Here is a 24,741-nt window from a genome sequence, read left to right as displayed (position 1 = left end):
TCATACATGCTAGGTATTCAATAATTGTTAAATGAAAGATCCCTTAAAGTACAAGTTGGAAGAAAGGACCTAGCATTTATTGAGCACCTCTTGTATTCTGAGTACTGTTAAGCACTTTACACACATTATTTCATTAAATTCTATCAAGAAGCCTGTGAGAAGGGGCATTTAGGTGGCTCAGTTGGTTAAGCGTCTGACTCTGGATTTCAGCTCAGGTCATGATCTCATGGTTTGTGAGATCAAGCCCCACATTTGGCTCCCCACTGAATGCAGTGCATGCTTGGGGTTCTCTCTCTCTCCCTCCCTCCCTTTGCTCCTCCCCTGCTCGCTCGCTCTCTCTCTCTCTCAAAATAAATAAATAAAACTTTAAAAAAAAGAGAGAGAGAGAGAGAGAGAGAGAGAGAGAATCCTGTAAGGAAGGTACTACCATGCCCCTATTATAGTTAGGAAATTGGGGCTCAGCATTGTTAAGTAAATCAACCAGGAATTATACATACCCACAGCATTGGGTCAGTCTAATGCCAGTGCCTGTGCTCTTTCCCCTACACCTTTATTTCAATCATCCCACCTCCTTCACTGAAGTTTATCTTGACTATTTACAAGAGTGTTTCTAAACAGCATGTTTCCACTTCTATTTTTGTCTCTCTGTGTCCCCCCCCCCCCAGTTTCTCTGATTCTTCCTCTCATTCCAAGTCCCCTCCAGAATCATATCTTTTCCTTCTAGGCCCAACTCCACTTCACACTGCATTTCTATTACTACCTCTTCCAGAACTGGATGTCTGCATTCTTTAACATCTGCATTGAAAGCTACCTGGGAGAATTGAGTAAGCCTCCCTCCAAAATGACAGTTGGTCAGGGGCGTCTGGGTGGCTCAGTTGGTTAAGTCCGACTTTGGCTTAGGTCATGATCTCATGGTTCATGAGTTCGAGCCCCGCGTCAAGCTCTGTGCTGACAGCTCAGAGCCTGGACCATGGTTCGAATTCTGTATCGCCCTCTCTCTCTGCCCCTCTCCCACTCAAGCTCGCTCGCTCTCTCTCTCTCTCTCTCTCTCTCTCTCTCTCTCAAAAATAAATAAACATTAAATTTTTTTTAAAAAAATTGACAGTTGGTCAGAAGCATTGCTAAAGATGTCTATGCATTCAAACCTATACAAAAACAATTAGAGTACTTGTGGTACTCCTCTAAGTCTTACTTAGGAGAGTGCCATACAAACCCTTCTCTACAAGCCAAAAAGCTCTTCGAATTTCCCTGAAACCGTAAATACTTCTCCTGAGTAAGTGTAACACTTGAACCTCACTATGAAATTAAGCTTGGGAAAGTATGCTATGGGTCAGGATTGCCTTGAATAAGGTCAAAACAGGATTTTTAACCAGGGATTTCTGAACTTCCTAGAACAGTTTAAAGAATGTTGTGTGTTTGTCATATATGCATTCTCATGGGGAGAGCGTTGTCCACAGTATTCAAAATGTTCTCAAAAGATTCCTTGACAGGGGCGCTTGGGTGGTTCAGTTGGTTTCGTGACCAACTCTTGATTTGGGCTCTGGTCATGATCTCACAGTTCATGGGTTCGAGCAGCATCAGGCTCTGTGCTGACAGTGAGGAGCCTACTTGGGATTTGCTTTCTCCTTCTCTCTCTCTGCCTTTCTCCCACTTGCACTCACTCTCTCCCTCTCTTTCTAAATAAATAAATAAGCATTTTTAAAAAGCAAGAAAAGGGACGCCTGGGTGGCTCAGTCAGTTGAGCATCTGACTCTTATTTCAGCTCAGGTCATGATCCCAGGGTCGTTGGATGAAGTCCTACATTGGGCTCCATGCTGAGTGTGGAGCCTGCTTGGGATTCTCTGTCTCCCTCCCTCTCCCTCTTTCCCTCTCCCCCACTCATGTTCTCTCTCAAATAACAAATGGAAAAAACATTTTTAAAAAGCAAGAGAAAAGAGTACTTGACAGAGAAAGTCAAACACTAGTGCTCTAAAATAACCCACCTTAATGATTTTCAGCTCTACAAAGAATAATAGAGGATGGTTACAATTTGTTGCTTATGGTAAGTAATTTTTCTATACTGCTTCTATTCTGTTTTATCTTCAAGTCACAATTGCTTTAGCTGAGACTGTGGAACTGAATTTTTTTCTCAACTTCTTCAAACATCTGTTCATCTCATCTCTCATTCATGAGGCCACCTTGTTCTGGTCACTCCTAATATTTTAGCACCCTTTCAACTATGTCCCATTTTCACTACCTTCCTGATTATCTAACCACCTTTCCCCGTAAAATTTATCTGGCATTTACTATGTGCCAGACACTAAATAATACCCTTTATATGCCTTATCTCATTTAATTTTCACAACAATCCTCTAAAAGGTAGGTATTATTATTATCAAAAAAAGTAACTTCTCCCAGACCACACTTATTTGCAAGTAGCAGAACTAAGATTCAAACCTAGAATAAAACTGAGAATCCAGAAATAACCTGATATATTCCTATATTTACAGGCAAGTGACTTTTGATGAGGATTCCAAGTCCACTCAGTGAGGAAAGAATAATCTTTTCAACAAATGGTATTGGGGCAACTCCATATCCACATGCAAGATGATGAAGTTAGAGCCCTATCTCACACCATATAAAAAAATTAACTAAAAACAAATCAACAACCTAAATGAAAGTGTAGAAGCTATAAAACTCTTGGAAGGAAACATAGGTGTAAATCTTTGTGAAATTAAATTAAGCAAAGGTTTCTTACATGACACCAAATGTACAAGCAACCAAAGAAAAAAATAGATAAATCTGACTTCATCAAAATTTAAAACTTCTGTGTTGCAAACCATCAAGAAGGTGAAAAGACAGCTCACAGAATGGGAAAAAATACTTGCAGGTCATAGATGTGACACAGGTCTAGTATCTAGAAATATACAGAACTCTTAAAACTCAACAATAAAAAGACCAAGAAAGTGGGCAAAGGATCTGAATTGATATTTCTCCAAAAATGATTTACAAATAAATGATTAGTAAGCATATGAAAAGATACTCAATATCATAAGCCATCAGGGATATGCAAATAAAAACCACACTGAAACACCACTTCATACTCATCAGGATGCCTATATTACTACTTCATACCCACCAGGATGACTATAATTTTATTTTTTTTTAATTTTTTTTCAACATTTTTTATTTATTTTTGGGACAGAGAGAGACAGAGCATGAACAGGGGAGGGGCAGAGAGAGAGGGAGACACAGAATCGGAAACAGGATCCAGGCTCTGAGCCATCAGCCCAGAGCCCGACGCGGGGCTCGAACTCACAGACCGCAAGATCGTGACCTGGCTGAAGTCGGACGCTTAACCGACTGCGCCACCCAGGCGCCCCAGAATGACTATAATTTTAAAAAATAGCAACTGTCAGCCAGGATTTGGAAATATTGCAACCTTCATACATTGCTGGTGGAAATGTAAGATGGTGCAGCTGTTTTAGGAAATAGTCTGGCAATTCTTCCAATGGTTAAATGTAGAGTTAGCATGTGAGCTAGAAAAACTGAAGATGTGATCACTCAAAAACTTGCACACAAATGTTCATAGCAGTATCATTCATAATAGCCAAGTGGTAGAAATAGTCCAAATGTCCATCAACTGATGAACGGATAAACAAATGTGGTATGTCCATACAATGGAATATTATTCATCAAGAACAAGTAATAAAGTACTGACACATACTACAACATAGATGAGCTTTGAAAGCATTATGCTAAAAATCATATGATTCTTTTTATATGCGATGCCAGAATAGGCAAACCCATAAGAATGAAGGTAGATTAGTGGATGCCAAGGGCTGGGGAAAGAAAGGGATGGGGGGTATGTGTGACTGCTAATGGGTACAGAGTCTCTTTGGGGGATGATGATAACGTTCAGGAATTAGTGGTGATGGTTGCATGACTTTCTGAATATAGTTAAATCCACCAAATTGTAGGCTGTCAAACAGTGAAGATATTATGATACATGAATTACATCTGAATTTAAAACAAACAAACAAAAAAGATTCAAACCCAGGTCTGACCCTGGAGTATGAACAGTTCACCACTGTACTACACTGCCATCTATGCAACTATGTAGTCATTCTAAACCCTACTGGATTGCTTATTCCTTCCAATTGTTTTTGTAGGTCAAGGTTTGGCAACCCCCTGGAACACCTCTAATGATCAGTGGATGTCAGAAAGCTCTCAGCTCCCAACTTGTATTCGTTTACATAATATAAGACTCCTAACGAAAATACTTGACTCCTATATCACAAAATACTTTCAGAAAGGACAGGGGGAAACAGTATGGCAGAAATGAAACAACGCAAAGTATCGCAACTTCAAAAAGTCTGTGAATCACTAATCTATGCAGAATTAGAGAGTGCACTAAAAGATAAAGACAGGATGCGAAACTGATAGAGTGTGAACTGATAACAGGTAATCATGAAGCTTTAGCCAGGAAACACAAGAGTTTGTCATAAAAATGCACTGATGAAATGGCTGGGCAGGCTGGTCTACCAAGTGCCATGTTAAGAAACAAATGCCCACACGCACATACACTGATTTGTTCATTTAGTTACTGCCATGTAGTCAAATATGTACATTTACGTATTTGCCCTTGCTCTATTATAAAACTGTTTCTGTCTGCTCTTTCTTCACCCTGAACCCTGCTCTTTTTTCAGGCTGACAGCCCTGAAAAACAGAAGTCTATGAGAAAAAAAAAGTAAGAAGGTATCATAAGGCTGTGTGAGTAAGTAGAAATACAAAAAGAGGAGCTTTGGTACAGGTGATTAAGATAAAAATAATGCATTCTATGCTTATGAAATGAAAGATTGATTTCAGCATGATCCGCACTTGGCAGAATTCTATTACTTCAAATGTGATTTGAACATAATTAAATGTCCCCTTATTTCAGCGGTTATATTCCATCCAGTTTTCATCTTCTAGGTCTGCAGAGCATGGCCCTGGGCTCTCATTACCTCCCTGAGAAGCCATGGTCCCCCCTTCTTCACAGAGAAACTGTGAGTGTGAAACCAAGCCTGACCTCTGAGCTGTAGAATGAGGATTGAGCTGAGCTGTAGGACTTGTTTAAAAAAGAAATTAATGTAAAATAAACATTCTCCAGGATATTAATGCAAATGTCCCATGAGCTTTTCCTTTAAAACACTACAAACCCATCTCCCTGCCTTAGGGGAGGAGAGAATGAGTCCCGGCTTTAGTCTGATGTTTCCTTAACTATAAAGTGTTGTTCAAGTTGGACTAGAATCACTGGACGATCTCTTTAAGATGTTTTCCAGCTATGACATCCTATTATTACAGAGCTCTTGCTATCTGTTCCCACATAGGAAAGACACCATGGCTTATTGAAAACTAGCTCCTCAAAACACAAATCTTATTTATTAGTGTGACTAGAAAGGCTGACCAGTGAAGGGCATCATCATGAAAGGAACAAAATGCATTACTTTCCTTTGGCTAAGGCAAGATGCTGAATGACAGTGGCTAGTTTTGCCTGGTGTATACACCTCAAGGAAGATATAATGGGTGCTCCTAGAGGACAAGGAAAGGGGAGAGGAGTCCCATGGGAGGACAAACCAATGAGAACACCTTTTGAAACTGAAAAGGAAGACAACCTTATCCCGGAATGCAATTAGTAGGAAAGGACCCCTTGAAGCTGAAAAGATCATTTGGGAACCTAAAAGGCAACCAAGGCATAGAATTCTCACCCTAAAGGGACACAGACTGCAAACAGAAACCCAGAAAAAAAGAGGCTAGGTGGTCAGTAAGCATAACTAATAATAACAGCCATCTCACATTTGCATACCATTTTATACTTTCAAAATGGTTCCAAAGCCATTATCTCATTTGATCCTCATAATAGAGCCTCGTTAGAGTCCTGGCTCTAAACTGAATTAGCTGAGTGATCCTAGGTGAGACATTTAAACTATCTGGGCCACAGCCTCCTCATCTGTGGATTGAAAACTACCTGCCCTACCCAGCTCACAGGCTCTTATGAAGATCACATGTGGATAAAATAAAATTATTAACTGGCTTTACAAATACAGATATTCTCATCATACATTCACAGATGACAGATACAAAACAAGTTATTGAGGAAAGCAGCAAATGTTTGGAAAATCGTCCAAACACATGGTTGGCATGATGGAGAACAGTCACACTCCCCCGCGAGTTTTCTGGAGGACCATGTGTCTGATTATGGTATTTCTTATGTTCATATGTCTCCCCTGTTAGACTGGAGCCCCCCCCCCCAAGGGAAGAACTGTTTCTCTCCTTCCTTTCAGCTTTTATCATGCTCAGGACTAGAGGTTGATTACCGACTGACAGCACCAGAGCCAGTTCCTGTCTAAAAGATTATTAAAGCCTACTTAATATTTTATAGCATGTGGATTTAATGATGTTTTCTTTACAATGATTAGCTCCTAAATCCAACCATTGGCCATTTCATATAATATGGTCATCATAAACATTAAAATGAATATCACAAGGGGCACCTGGGTGGCTCTGTCAGTTAAGCATCTGACTTCGGCTCAGGTCACGAATTCGTGGTTCATGGGTTCGAGCCCTGCATTGGGCTCTGTGCTGACAGCTCAGAGCCTGGAGCCTGCTTTGGTTTGTGTTTCTCCCTGGCTCTCTGTACCTCCTTGGCTCTCTCTCTCTCTCAAAAATAAATAGACATTAAAAAAAATTTAATAAAAAAATGAATATCACAATAGCAGAACAAAAAAGTCCTAAATTTACTACAAATGCGGAAGATTAATGTAGGGAACCAAGGAAAGGATTTGCCAAGGTGACACATGATAATTGACAGGAATCCTAAGTATGGTTCATAACACCTTTATCTTAATGCAAAATACACTGGCAGTTGCAAGGTTGGAGAACAAACTTAATCTACCTTCTGCTACCAGTACAGGTTTCCATCTAGGACTGCTTTTCCCAACCTATCTAACCCAGTGAAATATTTGCAAATTTTTAAATGCTCAGCGATACACCTGGATGGGCAGTCCTCTCTACTTCTACAGGATAAAATTGGCACTATATGTATGTAGGGCATACTGTTGAATGTTAGGCTGAGAGCACCCCAAGTTCAGGTCAGAAACAAGGGACAGAGAACAGAAGCCTATTTGAAATCAAGCTTCTACTCCCTGGGGAATCACATGGATCCTAGCAACACTGAACAAAGGGCTATAGACAAAGCAATTGAGGATTCTGGACCGTAAACCATTTTTCTATCTGTGGGCTGTATACATTCAGACATGTCACTGTCTTACATTAGTGTTGTCTACCATGCCTGGACATTATGTTCCTAACTGGGCAAACTGTAAATGCTGAAATTTTCCTTTTCAGGAGGATTTTCATTTGTATAATGGGTTTGTTATCAGATCATCTGGTCTCTGTAAGAGAAAAGATCCAAAGCCTGGGGATGCTGTTCATCAACCAGTGGAGTCTGACCTGCAGGAAAGAGTCTGAGACAAAGCCCAAGGTCAAGCAGTCATAGCTCTGCAGAGAGACAAGAACCCAAGTAGGCTAAGTCTTACTAAGGATATTTTGCTAACACACTTAGACCGAACCCACACCCTTGTGTGCACTCAGGTGAGCCCTACATGGAGCAGGGAGTGGTGGGATGTTGGTACATTGCTCCAAACCCCTCCACCACTCATACTTTAACCATCTAGCAGTCTTAGAAGCTCATAGGATTTCTAAGGGAAATGCAGGAGCTGGGCGATCGATTACTGAAAAGATTATGTCCGTCTATGGTCAATGGAGAAGGGGAAGATGGAAAAGGAGAAATAGTAGGAGGAGCCACAGACCTCTAGTGCCTGTGGAAGACTTTTAGGAGAGCTTTCATTGATGGAAAATAGGAAAACATACTGATCCTTGGAAGAGAGGGGAAATAAAGAGGGGGCTAGTGGTCTGCACAGGGGGCTAATTGGGAGTTGGAGTTTCTGGTCCCAACACCACTGATCTGGTCTTCCCATTCATTAGCATGATCCAATATGCTGGTTGAGAAACACTTCTCTAGTCTCTTCCCTACACTGCTCAGTGATGAACACAACATTTTTCGAGAGACCCGAAATACAGTGATTCCCACAATACCATCTGGGTACCAACACTACATTCCTCAAAAAGTGAACCACGGGAGACCCTTTTGAACTGCTGTGTATCCAGCAACAACATGTTACACGTCATAATCTGACAATGCCATGCCCTAAGTCAAGACCCCCAGCTCAAGTGAGGAGGCATTTCTCAAACACAGTGCCCTGTCTTCCCCTTTGCACGCAAGAGAAGATGAAAAACGCGAAACGGAAATGGAGCACCCCCTGGCCTCCACTAGCAGCTAAATCACATGGCCCCACAGCTAGGGAGTTACCAAGATCCCTAAAGATTGAATGACAGACACACAAGAGGCCAATCAGGTACCTCTGGGAACACCCATTTGAGACACACTCATGCCTCAGCCCTGCCTTTGCCTCTTTTGGGGGGCTCTGTGTCCCTAGTGGGAAAGAGAGAACCTGAGTGCTAAGAGACAGACAGAAAAGAGGGCATTCTCCCCCTCTTCACCACGCCAGTGGGGTTTGCTGAGTAGCAAAGACATACTCCTTCTGCTGTTTCCTTCTCAACTGTCATGGTGCCAGCAGATTTTATGGGAGGAGGGATGAGGGAATGGACGGACTCACTACCCAGAGCAATTTTTGGATGCAATTATGAGACTCCACTGGCACTGCTTTAGGATCTGCAAGTTGGAGCAAGTTGCCCTGCTCTTAGAGGAGGGATTAACTAAACCAATTTCAGCTAAATCAATTTGCACTGTTCAGATGATACTGTTCATGAAGCAACCAAGTCACTTTGATTTGTGGCAGGGCTTCCCAGGGGTGGCCCTGCAAGGTACAACATGCTGGAGGAGAAGTCTAGCAGTCATGAGAGAGGGAGGGGAAAAATTACCCCCTTCATGTCCCTAAGCTTCTACCCCTGCCTCACTCCTCCCTGTCCTACTCCTGGAGCTGCAAGTATGGAGGCAGGCCTCAAATAAGCAGGACAAAATACCAGGCCAAGACTGGGGCCTCAGCCCAGTCAGCAGAGGACTCTGCACATTGTAGGTGCTTAATAAATACAGTTGACTCACCGCTGGTATATGCTAATCATGCTTATATTGCCATGCCTGAAATGATTTCTGCCACTTTTCAGTAGAAATTAACTGCCCCCATACAGGCTAAAAATGGGTGAGGTTATGTTTTCAAAGGGAGTCTGACTCAGATTGTTGGGTTGGAGTACATTAGACATGATTCAAGCCTTGACTTAAAATAATCACTCTTACTCTGTATGCCTAGTGTTATGCATCTTTTCATTCAGTCATAGATGCATTAGGAACAAAAACAAAACAAAACAAAAGAGACGTGGGACCTAAGTATGCTAATAGATTTGGCTCCCAGGGGGGCTAATAATGGCAAGTGAAGCTTTCCAGTAAACTGGGGTTCCTACTTACACCCAGTCAAATCCATTATCCCAATAAAAGGTAAATGAAGTACTTTATTGGAAAAGTATAATGCTGAGGGTTTATAGAACCCTTTCATCTTCAAAGGACCAAGCTGAGACTCACAATACCCAGCACACAATATTATGCCTTTTACACAAGTGCATCAACTATGAAAGAAAGGTCATAGGAATGTCCTAAGGCCAAAAAGCCAAAGTAACATCAGATTTGGGGTAAACTCTCTGATCTTCCTGACTCCTAGACCTGTATTTCCACCACACAAATCAAGTCGTGAGGAGCAATCAGGAAAAATATAATTCACATTATGTATCTGTATTATGTTAATTGATTGGGCAGGAATATATATAAATAGCAAAGACTGTTTCCCCCTGGGGGCAGTGATGAGTGGAGAGGGGTGAAAAGCAGGATGTGAGGGTTGGGGTAATCAGCTGGGGTTAAGCCAGACAGAGGGGAGGGAATCTCCCCATTCAGCATTCTCCTTCTATTGGAACATTGCCAGAGAAGTGATGAGAGAGAATACTGGGAGGGAACAGAATAGGGTTAAATGCAGCCCTTATGGCCCAACTTGAGAATCCAAGGAATCAACCCACACACATTACTTGTCTATTTACACAGTCTCCACTATATTCCTGCATAAGGGCTCCTGCTCACAAACACAGTCATCACTATCCACTCGCCCCACACTCAGAAATCCTCAAAAAGGCAAACTGGTTGAGAAGCAAGAGGCTGCAGAGCTGGGAGGCAGAGCGCACGGGTTGATGGGGGGCACTCTGGGGAATGGGTGGGTTCTGGTGGGAGATTTGGGTGGGCAGGTAGATGTGTGAGGAGGCAGGAAGAAGGCAATTGAACGTGAAGGCGGGTAGGGGAGCGTGGAAGAGAGAAAGTGGAGAAACCAAAGACCCCAGGATCCCAATGTCATTGTCTGTGGGGTGGGGGGGGCGAGCCCTCCAAGAAATAATGTGCTATATACACAGTACTAAGTAACCTAAACCTTATCATCACCAAAAATGTTTCTGAAAATCGACTCCGCCGTTATTTACTTAATTCTTACGAGCCAGGAATGGAAAAACCCCACCTCTCCCCGGTTCGGTCGCAGTCTGTCCTCTGGACAAATGTTAAGTTTTCCCTCTCTCCCACTGAGCCGGTTTCGCAGCTAGGCCAGAAATAAGGAACCACCCGGACGGAGACCGGAGGATCGCTGCCCTGGCAGAAAAGGGATTAAGTTTCACGGGGCCTCCCCGCCGGCAGGGTGTCCGCAGCATCTCGGGCTGCTGCGGCAGCCACCGCCGGGCGGATGGCCGGCCGAGGGGCGCCGCCCGGGCCGAGGAGGCTGCGGGCCGCGGGAGCGTGGGAAGGCGGCGGTGCCCTTTCCCAGACTCGCGCCCAGGCGCCGGGGGAGCCGCTCGACCGCCCGCGCCGGGCCGGCCGGTGCGCTGGAGGCCTCGGGCAGCCCCGGCCCCGCACCCCGGAGTGCAAACTCCGTCCCAAGAGGGCAGCGACGGGCGCCCCGGCCAGGCCGGGGGCCGCCGCCACCTCCAGCCCCGCGGGCCCCGTCACCCCGCCCCGCCGAGCCCCGGAGTCCTCGGCCCGCGCCGGGCCCCAGCGGCACCTGAGAGGCGGCCGGAGCGGGAGCCGGAGCCCGGGCCGAGCCCTACGCGGGCGGTGGCGCTCGGCTCCCGGCGCCGCGGTGAGTGGGCGCGTTTTACCCATAGCGTTCCCGGGTGCCAGCCATCTCCCTGGCGCGCCCGAGGGCGCCAGGCGCTCGCCTGCCTCCGCTGGGAGCTGGCTCGGGCTCTGGCGCGAGCTCCCCGACCGCCGCCGCCGCCGCCGCCGCCGCCGCTCTAGGCCGCCGCCTTCGCTGCCGCCGCCGCCGCCGCGCAGCAGCCTGGATCCGCCCGCCCGCGCGGCCCGCCAGGGACAGCGCGGCGGCCGCGACGCTACCGTGGCTGGCTCTCTCGAGCCAAACTTAAGAGTTTTCGCCCCTCAGTCCAGGGGCAGCACCATGACACCACGGCGGCACCACACTGTCATTTCCGCCGCCGCAGAGGAAAAAAAAAAAAAAAAAAAGGCAATCTCTACGAAAAGGGGGGTGGGGGGCAAACAGGGCTGGGGCTGACGCCCTGAGGGAGCACTGGGAAGGGCCCCGGCAGCAGGGGCGCTCGGCCACCTTCTCGGGCTCACCTTCCGCCGCCCCCGCCGCTCCCAGCTCCCCCAGCCCCTCCTGTGGAGGCGCATCTACATGTTTTCTCCCCTGGCAGGAGTGACCGGAGAAACCTGAGCAAGCAAAGACAGCGAGTGGGTGGGGTTCGGGTTACTACTGTACCTACCAGCTGATTCCAGCAGCCTTTTCTCCAGCGCCCTGTCATCTTGAAGGAAGACACACGGAGACGGGCCCGGGCGGGCGTGTGTGTGTGTGTGTGTGTGTGTGTGTGTGTGTGTGTGTGTGAGAGAGAGAGAGAGAGAGAGAGAGAGAGAGAGAGAGCGCGAGAGCGAGCGCAGAATGTGTGTGAAATGCAGAAGGAAGACTATGGAAAAACTCTTCTCCCACCCTCCAAACCCCTGGTCCCACAAACCACTGGGTTAGAGCACCGAAAAGGCTGCTGCAACCGCAAGAAGAGAGTTCCTAGGTCCACCGCACAGGTCCTCAGATGAAGCTGCTGGATGCAAAGTTAACTACAGAGTAAAACAAAAATAGTGGAGGAGACAGAAAAAGGCAGACAATTGAAGGAAACCCAACCCCTCTTTCTTTTTACAAAGGGAGAATGGCTAGGTTTTATTGGCCCTGGGCAGAAGTTGTGGGGATGGATTAAAGCCACAAAAATTTAAAAACAAAACAAAGCAAAACAAAAGAAAGTACAGTTTCATTTGCACATTCAAATCTTTGACGGGCAAAACCAGAGAGTCATTAAAGAGGACAATGGGACAGATGCCAGCTACCCAGGTACTATGTCCCTAATAAGCTAATGGGTTCATCTGGAACTGGGAGCCTCATTAGTCTGGAGCCAGCGTGTTGGCTGACCTGTCATTGGCTGGGAGACCACCACCCCACACAAAATGAGGATGGGAGAGTGAAGAAGGAGAAGGCCCTGGAGAAGATTCTGTACCTAGCTTGGGATAAAAGAGGAGATTAAGGGGCAAGAAGACAGAAAATGGGAGGAAACACCCCCTTCTCACATAGGCCTCCCATTAAGGCCCATGGGAAGGAGTCCAGAAAAATTAAGGTAGTTCTGGGTGTATCCCATCAGGGAACCAATAGCAATTAGCCAACACCCCTGTTAAACAATGTGCTAGAGAGCACTGAGGTGGAAACAAAGGCAAAAATCACAACCAGGCTATCCTGATGAAAGTCTGACCCTAAGAGAAATAAAAGTTAATGAGTCACACCAAAAGCACAGGCAACGAAAGCAAAAAGAGACAGGTGGGACTACATCAGACCTAAAAAGTTCTGCACAGCAAAAGAACACAAATGGAGAGCAAATTTGGCAAACCATACATCTGATAAGGGGTTAGTATCCAAAATATACGAAGAACTCCCACAACCCAATAACAAAACAAATAACCCAACTAAATAATGGGCGGGGGTGCCTGGGTAGCTCAGTCAGTTGAGTGGCTGACTTAGGCTCAGGTCTTGATCTCGCAGTTCGTGAGCCCGAGCCCCAGGTCGGGCTCTGTGCTGACAGCTCAGAGCCTGGAACTTGCTTTGGTTTCTGTGTCTCCCTCTCTCTCTGCTCCTCCCCCACTCACACTCTGTCTCTCTCTCAAAAAATAAATAATAAACACAAAAAAATTTTAAAATGGGCAAAGCACTTGAATAGGCATTTCTTCAAAGAAGATAGACAAATGACCAAGCATATGAAAAGATACTTAATATCAGTAATCATCAGAAAAAATGCAAATGCAATGAGGTATCACCTCACACTGGATAGTATGGTTGTTATTTAAAAACAAGCAACTGAACAGAAAACAATAAGTGTTGCTGAGGATCTGGAGAAATTGGAACCTTTGTACACTGTTGGTGGGAATGTAAAATGGTGCAGCCACTATGGAAAACAGTATGGGAGTTCCTCAAAAAATTAAAAAGAGCTACCATATGCATTAACAATCCCACCTCTGGAAATATATCCAAAAGACTTGAAAGCAAAATCTCAAAGAGGTATTCGCACCCTCACATTCATTGCAGCATTATTAAGAGTAAACAAGAGATAGAAGCAACCTAAATGTCCATGGACAGATTAAAGGATAAAGAAAATGTGGCATATATGTACAGTAGAATGTGGTATGTAAGGGCTCCTGGGTGGCTCAGTTGGTTAAGCATCTGACTTTGATTTCGGCTCAGGTAATGATCTCACAGTTCCTGACTTTGAGCCCTGCATCTGGCTCTGCACTGATCATGTGGAGCCTGCTTGGGATCCTCTCCCTCTCTCTGCCCCTCCCCCACATTCATGCACACACACTCTCTCTTTATCTGTCTTTCTATCCCTCAAAAATAAATAAATAAATTTTAAACATTTTTTTAAATAAAAAAAAGAATATGGCATATACAAGTCAGCCTGAAAAAAGAAGGAAATCCTGTCATATGCTGGGACATGGATGAATCTTGAGGATAATGTGCTAAGTGAAACAAGTCAGTCACAGAAGGACAAAAACTGCATGATTCCACTTATAGGAGGTATCTAAAATAAACTCATAGAAACTGAAAGTAGCACAGTGGGTGCGGTGAGGAGGTTGTTGTTCTATGGATGTAGAGTTTCAATCATGCAGGATTCGGGGTTCCGGAGGGTTCTGGGGAATCTGTTGCACAACAATGTGCACGTGGTTGACAATATTGTACTGTACCCTAAGAAATTGTTGAGAGGGTGAATTCTATGTTCTGTGTTTTTTGCCACAATGAAACATTTATTTTTTCAAAAGCTGAGTCAGAAGTAAACTGATCCTAGCCTAATGGAGGAGTGAATAAATAAGAATTTTTTTTATTTTTACAGCTTATTTATTTTGAGAGAGAGAGCATGCACAAGTGAGCAGTGGAGGGGCAGAGAGAGAAGAGAGAGAATCCCTAGCAGGCTCTGCAGTATCAGCGCAGAGCCCGACCTGGGGCTCAAACCCATGAACCATGAGATCATGACATGAGCCGAAATCAACAGACACTCAACCAATTGAGCCATCCAGGTGCCCAAGAATATATATCTCATATATTTATCTCTCTCAAATATTGTTAAATGAAAAAAGCAAGTGATGTATGGTTTGCTATTCCTGTGTAAAAAAAGTGGGAGGGTATATGTCCAAGTATGCTTATGTATGCATAGACTCTGCAGAAAGATACCTAAAAAATTGATTACACTGATTTCCTGGGAGTCAAGAATAGGAGGAAGTACTTAACATTGTATATGCCCTTTTGTAGTGTTTGAATTTTTTTTAATAATGTCCATGTATTACCTTTTTAGAAACAATTTTAAAGGAACAAGTTACATAGAGACAGAATAGAGAATAGAGGTTACCAGGGACTTAAGGAAAGGGAGAATAGGGAGTTACTGTTTAATGGTTACACAGTTTCTATTTGGAAAAAGGAGAAAGTCCTGGAACTAGATAGTGGTGGGGCTTATACAGCATTGTGAATGTACTAACTGCCACTGAACTGTACACCCAAAAATGGCTAAAATGGCAACTTTTATGTTATGCATATGTTACCACAGTAAACAATTTTTTGAATTAGAAGAACAAGGAGGTATATAGAACAGGTAGAGATGGTTGTATTTGTGTAAGAAAATATACAGTTGACCTTGAATTGCATGGGTCCGCTTATACACAGATTTCTTTACAGTATAGTACTTTAATGTATTTTCCTTACTATTTTCTTAATTATATTTTCTTTTCTTTAGTTTACTTTATTTTAAGAATACAGCTGGGGCACCTGGTTGGCTCGGTTGGTTAAGCGTCTGACTCTTGATTTCCATTCAGGTCATGATCTCACTGTTCATGAGATGGAGCCCTGACTTGGGCTTGGCACTGGGCATGGAGTCTGCTTAGGATTCTCTCTCTCCCTCTGCCCCTCCCCCACACATGCACACTGTCTCTCTGTCTCTCTCTCTCTCTCTCTCTCAAAAAAAAAAAAAAGAATACAGCTATATTGTACACCCAAAACTCATATAACACTGTATGTTAACTCTACTGGAATTAAAAGAAAAACAATAAAAAATGTTGAACAAAAAAAGAATACAGTATATAACGCTAATAACATACAAAATATACATTAATCGGTGGTTTATGTTATCAGTAAGGCTTCCAGTTGACAGTAGACTATTAGTTAAATTTCGGGGGAGTCAAAAGTTATACATGGATTTATAACTGCACAGGACTCTGTGCTCCTAACTTCTATGTTGTCCAAGGGTCAACCTATGTACATGCTGGGTAAGTGCATAGAAGAGAACTTGAGAGCATGCTACAAATAGCATGAGCCTGGAATTATAGGGGGTATTGAGAGGATTTTTCAGGTTTGACTCCATGTATGTTTTAACTGCTTAAATATCCTACAATGAACATTTCTTTTATAGTGAAAGAATTTTTTAATTTTTTTAATGTTTATTTTTGAGAGAGAGAAAGAGAGAGAGAGAGCATGAGTGGGGGAGGGACAGAGAGAGAGGGAGACACAGAATCCGAAGCATGCTCCAGGCTCTGAGCTATCAGCACAGAGCCTGGGGCAGGGCTTGAACTCACAAACTGTGAGATCATGACCTGAGCCAAAGCTGGACGCTTAACCAACTGAGCCACCAGGCACCCCTGTAGTGAAATTTTTTTTTAGGTTATGTCTCACAAAAACCCCAGGTTGAGTCAGAACTCAATCGATCCCTTAGAATTCTTTAACCTCACTGGATGATCTCTGCAGAGAGCTAGAGAATTTTCTAAAACACGAAGTGACTACTTTGTCACAGACCCCAGAACAAAACCAGCTAGCTCTTGCCAGGACTGTCATTAAGAGGACATTTTCTTTTGGGGCACCTGGGTGGCTCAGTCGGTTAAGCATCTGACTCTTGGTTTTGGCTCAGGTCATGATCTCAGGGTTCATGAGTTCAAGCCCTGCATTAGGCTCTGTGCTGACAGCACGGAGCCTGCTTGGGATTCTCTCTCTCCCTCTCTCTCTGCTCCTTCCCCATTCGTTCTGTCTCTATCAAAATAAGTAAATAGCTTTAAAGAGGACATTTGCTTTTATTTTTTTTAATTTTTTTAATGTTTAATTTATTTTTGAGAGAGAAGGTGAGTTGGGGAGGGGTAGAGAGAGGAGAGAGAGAGAGACACAGAATCTGAAGCAGACTCTAGGCTCTAGGCTCTGAGCTATCAGCACAGAGCCTGACTCAGGACTCGAGCACATGAACCACAGGATCATGACCTGAGCCAAAGTCAGACATTTAACCGACTGAGCCACACAGGCACCCCAAGAGAACATTTGCTTTCAATAAAGACATTTACCATTCTTCAGAGGCTGCTGTCTCCTTCACTTTTTAGCAGTCTCCCCTCCACCTGAGTATCCAGTGCTTTCAAGCTAGTCCCTCTGACTGACCAGAGCTCTATACAGAGTGCTGGAACCCTATCTCCCCTCCCCAGACAGCGGCCCATATTTGGGACCTTTCCTTTCCCTAGTCAAAACTGAAAACAGCTTCTGGGTCCCTTTCACCAAAGACCTTACTGATTAAGGATTTCAATCGACTAATTTGAGCTAAATGTTAATAGCTTCGTTTGTCTCTCTATGACTAGATAATGTTTTAATTTTAACAGAGGCCTTCAATGTATTAACTCAAAGGAATGACTAATAGTGTGTGTGGGTGGGTATGAGGGGGTGGGGGAGATTTTGCTAATCACATCACATAAGCAGCTGCTATGAAAATATCCCCAAGTTCAGTGGTTTTATGCAAATTATCACTGTAAATGTATTAAAGTACATGTTTTGTATCTGGCAGGAGATGCAAAATGGGCTGTGAGTATGTGATGAAATTATTTGTTTATAATTATTTATAATGGTTACCTTTGTATATAACATGCATTGATCCTATTACCAAAATAAATCAGGCCCATGGGGGGGAAAAAGATGTTTGACAGATTCAGCTTGAGGTGTTTAATTGAATCAATCTGAAGCTGACTCACCACACCACAGTCCTAGATTATGAAAGGGACAGTTCATGGGCTCTTTTTTTTTTTTCAGCTAAGAATTGGAGAGGGGGAGAGGCAGAATGGCTCCCAATACTTTCTACAGAGAGAAGCACAGAGCCCGGTCTGTTTCAGAAGGAAAAAAAACAGAGGACGGAGATTTTGTTGCACCAGAGAATTGTTGCTTCTGCAGAAGGGAACCTTCATACTGCTCTCAAAAGAAGCAGCTAGTTGTCTGAAATCCAGAGGTTTACCAAAGGCTTTTCTAACTAGGGAGCTCTTAACAGGATGGTGAGAAGAAAGGTACTTTGGCAAAGGCCCATCAATAGGACATTGTTCTAAAACTAGTTGTGAACCGGGCATTTCATGGCTTAAGAAACAGTGATTCAAAATAACTAGGTTTCCAGCATGCAGAAATGGCATGTTCCTGATACTTCTTATTCTCCTTTGACCTATAATTTGGTATTGTTTTTTCTTAATTTTGTAATTCCTCCAAATTGATGTTTGTTACAAGAAACACATATCTTTGATATACACACTACATCGCCAAATATTTTCCTGGAGTCTTTCCTGGGTCTTCATGCCCTAGCCCAAACGTTCTCACTGGCCATGCCTTCCTAACCACCACACCAGGTCACTTAGAGTCTGACTTCTGACACCACAGTCTCCTGATTTTTCCCCCATCTTGCTGCCTGTTCCTTAGGCTCTGTCGTTTCCTCCTCCTCCTGGTCTTCTGTCTCCAAAGGTTGGTTTGTCCCAAGGCTCCGTCCTTGGTCCTATTCTTACTCTGCACTCACCCCCTTGGTGACCTCCCCTAATCCCATGGTTTTCAGTACAATCCCCATTTTATCTCTCTAGCTCACACCTCTCCCTTGAGTCCAGACTTGCTTAGCCACCTGGCTATTTTACATCTCCATGTGGATGCTTCATAACTGAATGTAACTAAAGGAGAACTCTTGGTTTCTACTCCTCCCCATTTCAGTAAATGGCATCACTGAGCTGTTTAACACCAGACCCTAGGATGTTACCCTTGCCACCCTCTCCTCTCCCCACCACCCAGCATTCAATCCATCAAGTCTTGTTTTGGTTCTCCCCACTTCCACTTTTGACTCCTTGCAATCAATACTGTGGCCAGAATGATCTTGTTTTTTTTTTTTAACGTTTATTCATTTTCGAGAAACAGAGAGACAGAATGTGAGCAGGGAAGGGGCAGAGAGAGAGTGGGAGACACAGAATTCAAAGCAGGCCCCAGGCTCTGAGCGGTCAGCACAGAGCCCGACAAGGGGCTCAAACCCATGAACCATGAGATCCTGACCTGAGCCAAAGTCGGACACTTAACCGACTGAGCCACCCAGGCACCCCGAGAATGATCTTTTTTTTTAAGTTTATTTATTTATTTTGAGAAAGACAGAGACAGCTTGGGTGGGGCAGGAGCAGAGAGAGAGGGGAGAGAGAGAATCCCAAGAAGGCTCTGAGCTGCCAATGCAGAGCCTGACAAGGGGCTCGAACCCACAAAGCTGCGAAATCATGACCTGAGCCGAAACCAAAAGTCTGACTCTTAACCGACTGAGCCACCCAGGTGCCCTTAGAGTGATCTTTTTAAAATGGAAATCCAATATTTTAATCACTCCCCTCACTGCCATTAGAGTAAAATTCAAATTGCTTACTGTGATCTATCAAACTTGGCATTAGCTGACCCCTGCCTACCTCTCCAACCTTATCTTATTCCACTCTTGTTCTTACTGTAGTCCAAACACACTGGCACTCTGACATGCCTTGAACCACAAGCTCTTGGCTACCGCAGGAGCTTTGCATGTTCTCTTCCCTCAGCTGGATATTCTTCCTTCTACTCAACACATGGTTGTCTAATTCCTTCTCTTAAGTTACATATCACCTACTCAGGGAAGCCCTCCCTGACTACCTTATCTAAAGTAACCCTTTCACATTATTCTCTAATACAACACCCTATTTATTTCCTTCAGGTTACTTATCACTAGCTAAAATTACCATATGTGTTTATTATATGCCCTCCTCCATATACATACACACTAGTGTATACATTCCACAAGAGCAAGAACCTTGTCTATCTCCATCACTGGCATATCTCCAACGCTTAGAACACTACCCAGCTCATGGCAGGTGCTAGTATTTCCTGGATGAATGGCAATAAACAGGAAAGAGTGTGCTCCAGAGATGATCTTTGCTACAGAATCACAGAATTACCCCAATCTTCAGTCTGAAACGAAAATATCACACATGGAAAGAAACTCTTGGCAGAAACTAGGACATTTGTAGCAAATTCATGCCAGGAGGCCAGACACATTACTCAGGGCCTCGACTGCCTACATGCCAGCAATTTTCAAACTGACTCAAGAAACACTAGAGCCCCTCAAGATATTAACTGGTGTTCTGAGAAAAAAAAGAATGTGATCAAATAAATTTAGGAAATGCTGCGCCCTGAATCTCCTTTTCAGAGACACAGCACACATTAGCATATCAATAAGAAGTCCTACCAGACATAAAACCTATTTTAGCTTTATTTCACATTTCCCAAATATGTTTGACCATGGAACTTTTATATTCTTCTCACTTACTAATATCTCATAGGACACTAGCATCTCTCAAAATACAGTTTTGAAAATGGTGTTGATGTAGATATATAGATATAGATATGTAGGTTGTTATATATATACAGGGCTCCCCTGCTATCTGAAGGTACAGTGTTCCTGTGAAACCTCTCGAGCTGAAATGGCAATTTCAAACAAATGGCAGTGGCAAAGAAGCAATTAGCACTAAATTATAGGGAAATTTTTTGAGACCCCCAAAATAACCTCTCTTAGGCTTTTCTGATACCTTAGAAAAGATAACGGATCTTGCTAACAGATGCACAAAATAAGTCACAATAGGGGTGCCTGGGTGGCTCAGTCAGTTGTCCGACTTTGGCTTGAGTTCAAGCCCAACATTGGACTCTCTGCTGTCAGCGTGGAGCCTGCTTCAGATCTTCTGTCCCACCGTCTCTCTGCCCCTCCCCACTGGCTCTCTCTCTCAAAAATAAAAAAAAAAAAACATTTTAAAAAATAAGTCAAGATAAAACACAGAAACTCACAAACCCAGTTCAAAGCTATGGCAACTTGATGCTGAGGTACTGAGTGTGGTTCCATGGGAAGGAGCTAGGTAGGCAGCGTCTCTCTTGCTGCTCAGGATGCTTCCTGCCTCTATAAGAGCTCACTTCAAAACACTAAACGCTGTTTTCGATTTTCATCTCTTTTTGTAAAAAGGAGAATCCTCTTTAGATTTTCTTTTTTTAATTAGTGAAAATAGATACTAACAGAAGTCTTTTGTGAATGCAAAATGGTGTAACGTGAACTTCCAAAAAGCAGTGATACCTGTATAAGAGATTAACAGGGGTGCCTGGGTGGCTCAGTTGGTTAAGCGTCCCAGGTCATGATCCCACGGTTCGTGATTTCGAGCCCCACGTCGGGCTCTGTGCTGACAGCTCAGAGCCTGGAGCCTGCTTCAGATTCTGTGTCTCCCTCTCTCTGTGCCCCTCCCCCGTTCGTGCTTTGTCTCTCTCTCTCTCTCAAAAATAAATAAACCTCAAAAAAAATTTTAAGAGACTTTAATAAGAATTAACTTAATATCCAAGACAATAAATTCCAATTCAAAGGTATCAGTGAAATGAGGTCGAGATTCAAATTTTAAATAAGCCCTGGGGCACCTGGGTGGCTCAGTCGGTTAAGCCTCAGACTTCGGCTTGGGTCATGATTTCAGTTGGTGAGTTCGAGCCTCGCTTCAGGCTCTGTGCTGACAGCTTAAAACCTGGAGCCTGCTTCGAATTCTGTGTCTCCCTCTCTCTCTGCTCCTCCGCCGCTCATGCTCTGTCTCTCTCTCTCTCTCCTTCAAAAATAAATAAAAACATTAAAAAAAATTAAATAAGGCCTGAATGGATCACTCCCTAGGCTACTTAGAATGCGCAAATAAAACGCGCAGATAAGATTGATGAACTACTGTTATTGAGAAATCATACACCTGGGAGAAGCACCGGTATCAGTTCCTCCAGGACTAGAGATGAACTGCTTTCAAACAGGGAAAGAAAGTGGATTTTTCAAACTACAGACCAGTGGGCTTAATATTGATTGGAGGCAAGATTACTACTACTCCTACTACCTATATCAGTATTTCTTTCTGTTCCTTGAACTCTCCAAACTCAGCCCAGCATAGGGCCTTTGCATCTGCAGGGGTGGGCAAACTTGTTCTCTATCGAGCCAAACAGTAAATGTTTTAGGGTTTGTGAGCCATATGGTCTCTGACACAACTCAGCTCCCAGCAAAGGCAGCCATAGACAGTGCATAAACAGTAAAGCTTTATTTACAAAAACAGGCTGTGGACTGGATTTGGCCCAAGGACTATAATTGGTCAACCTGGAGTGTACTTTGCCAGGATTGTTACATAGCTAATTTCTTTTTGTTCAGAATTTAGCTCAAACATCATAGTCTCACAGTAAACCTTCCAAACTAAAGTAACTACAAGTTACAAAATCTTCTGATTTTCTTTCTTTCCATTGCACTTACCACTAACTCGTATTTTGTTGTGTATTGATTTGTCTCCATGCCCTCTCCACACCAGAATAATAACTAACATTTTTGAGCTCTTATTATCTGCCTGACACTGTTCAAAGCATTTTACAGGCATTAGTTCTTTTAATCTTAATAATAACCTCTAGGCAATAATTCTTCATCTCCCTATTTTATAGATAAAGAAACTAAGGGTGAGATTAAGTAATATATCCATGTGGTCACATAGTTAGCAGAGAGTGATTCCGTGATTTAGACCCAGCTCATAAGCATTATGTTATTGTGATATTGTGATTTATAAGATATACATATTTGGGGGGCACCTGGGTGGCTCAGTTGGTTAAATGTCTGACTTTGGCTGAGGTCATGATCTCACAGTTCTTGAGTTTGAGCCCCACATCAAGCTCTGCACTGACAGATCAAGGCTTAGAGCTTGCTTTGGTTTCTGTGTCTTTCTCTCTCTCTCTCTCTCTCTCTCTCTCTCTCTCTCTCTCTCTCAAAAATAAGTAAATAATAATAATAAAATAAAAGTAGCTATTGCTTTTCTTTAAAAAAAAAAAGTGGTGGGGAGGCACCTGGGATGCTCAGTGGGTCAAGAAACCGACTTGGGCTCAGAACATGATCTCATGGTTTGTGGATTCAAGTCCTGAGTGGGGCTCTGCACTGACAGCTCAGAGCCTGGAGCTTGCTTTGGATTCTGTGTCTCCCTCTGTCTCTCTGCCTCTCCCCTGCTTGTGCTCTCTCTCTCTCTCTCTCTCTCTCTCTCAAAAATAAATAAATAAACATTAAAAAAAAAAGTAATATGAATTTGATCTTTGTCCCTGTTTCTGGCACAAAGTTCATAAAACTCTTTGGAATTTCCTAAGTGATGAAAGCAGAAAAATATGTCTTTTGTTATGTTAATGAGGTGGCTTTTGGACCACACCTAAGGATGAGGACTGCTTGCCAGGAGAAAGAACCACATGATCAGAGGGTTGTAACTTTCAGTTTCTCTTCCCCCACACCCCTGATGTCCAGGGAGGGGAAGGGCTGGAGGTTGAATCAATTGCCAATGGCCAGTGATTTAATGGATCATGGCTATGTAATGAAGCCAAAAGGACTGGGTTTGGAGAGCTTCCAGGTTGGTGATCACATGTAGATGCTGGGATATTGGGATATGGGAGAGGGCATAGAATTTCTGCACCCCTTTCCACATACTTTGCCCTAGGCATCGCTTCCATCTAGCTGTTCCTAAATTATATCCTTTTATAATAAACTGGTAATCTAGTAAGTAAAATGTTTCTCTGAGTTCTGAGAAAGTTAATTGAACTGAAGAAGAGGGTTATTGGAACCTCCATCTATAGCTGGTGGATCTGAAGCACATGGGAGAATCTGGCCTTGTGATTGGCATCTGAAATGGGTGGTGGGGGGCAGTCTTGTAGGACTGAGCCCTTAACCAGTGGATTCTAACACTACATCTAGGTAGATAGTGTCAGAATTGGGTTGAATTATTGGATACCCAGCTGATGGTGTACCAAGAATCGCTTGGTGGTGTGGGGTAAAATATCTCACCACACGTTGGAATTGGACTCAGAATCATAGCTATAGTGCATCTCAGTTATAAGCTCCATGAGAGCAGGGATTTTTGTCTGTCTGGTTTACTAATGATAAGCCTAGAACAAAGTCTAGAATAATGCCTGGTGTACAGTAAGTGCTCGATATTTGCTGAATAAAAGTTCTGGAATTCTCAGATTATTAAAGGGAGGTAGTTTTCACTACAAATAGTCAATTGAACCTGATTTTCTTCTTCGTTGAGGCTAATCAGTACAGAGAAAAGGGAAATGGGAAGAGAATTTTGAATTTCTTTGGCTTTTAGAAAAGCATTAAACAAGGTCTTTCCTGGAACCCTTATTTTACTAGATCTTCTAGTGTCATTTAACACTGCTACTCTTTTCTTTCTTTTTTTGGTTTCCATGACGCCACACTTTCCTAGTTCCCTTCACACCTCTATAACTATTCTTGCTTTGTCCTTCGCATGATCCTCCTCCTCCATCAACATGTAGGTGTTGACCAGTATCTCATCCTCGGTCCTTGGTTCTCCCCACTTTCCAAATTCTCCATGATGGCCCCATCCATTCCCATTGTTTCCATTTTACCTTCATTCTGATAACACCCAAATCTATATTTCCAGGCCAGAACTTTACCCAAAGTCTTGAAAAATTCCACAGGTACCTCAAGTTTAAAATGTTCAAAACCAAACTCAGTATCTCCTCCTCAAACCTATTCAATGTTTTCTTTTCATTTTTTAAAGGATATTTATTTATTTTGAGAGAGAGAGAGAGAGAGAACAAGCAGGTGAGGGGCAGAAAGAAGGAGAGATAGAATCCCAAGCAGGCTCCAGGCCATCAATGCAGAGCCCAATGCATGACTCAGACCCACTAACTTGAGTCCATGACCCAAGTCGTAAGCAAGAGTCGAATGTTCAACCGACTAAGCCACCTAGGCACCTCCTTATTCAATGTTTTATATTCCCTGTCT

At 43.5% G+C, this 24,741-nt stretch overlaps 1 protein-coding gene across 7 annotated transcripts in view; it reads right to left on the bottom strand.

Moving 5' to 3' along the window:
- MID2 (midline 2) overlaps window positions 1-24,741 on the bottom strand; it is a 134,967-nt gene that overhangs the window by 86,398 nt on the left and 23,828 nt on the right. The window contains exon 1 of one of the 7 annotated variants that reach the window (XM_006943911.4): window positions 11,842-12,070. The exons of 2 other annotated variants lie outside the window; for them this stretch is intronic. Coding sequence is in view for 1 of the 5 variants with exons in the window: in XM_023249536.2 (XP_023105304.1) it covers window positions 11,221-11,224 (4 nt within the window). In the remaining 4 variants the exon portion in view is untranslated. Of the gene's footprint in view, window positions 1-10,589; window positions 10,713-11,123; window positions 11,638-11,695; window positions 11,719-11,841; window positions 12,071-24,741 lie in introns of those variants that run through there. 4 more of the 7 variants (XM_045050527.1, XM_023249538.2, XM_023249536.2 and 1 more) reach the window with 4 other exon arrangements.

Source organism: Felis catus, chromosome X (genome assembly GCF_018350175.1).
Source record: "Felis catus isolate Fca126 chromosome X, F.catus_Fca126_mat1.0, whole genome shotgun sequence".
Taxonomy (NCBI): Eukaryota; Metazoa; Chordata; class Mammalia; order Carnivora; family Felidae; genus Felis; species Felis catus.
The sequence above is the reverse complement of the archived record's forward strand: the minus strand, read 5'-3'. Positions and strand labels throughout refer to the sequence as shown.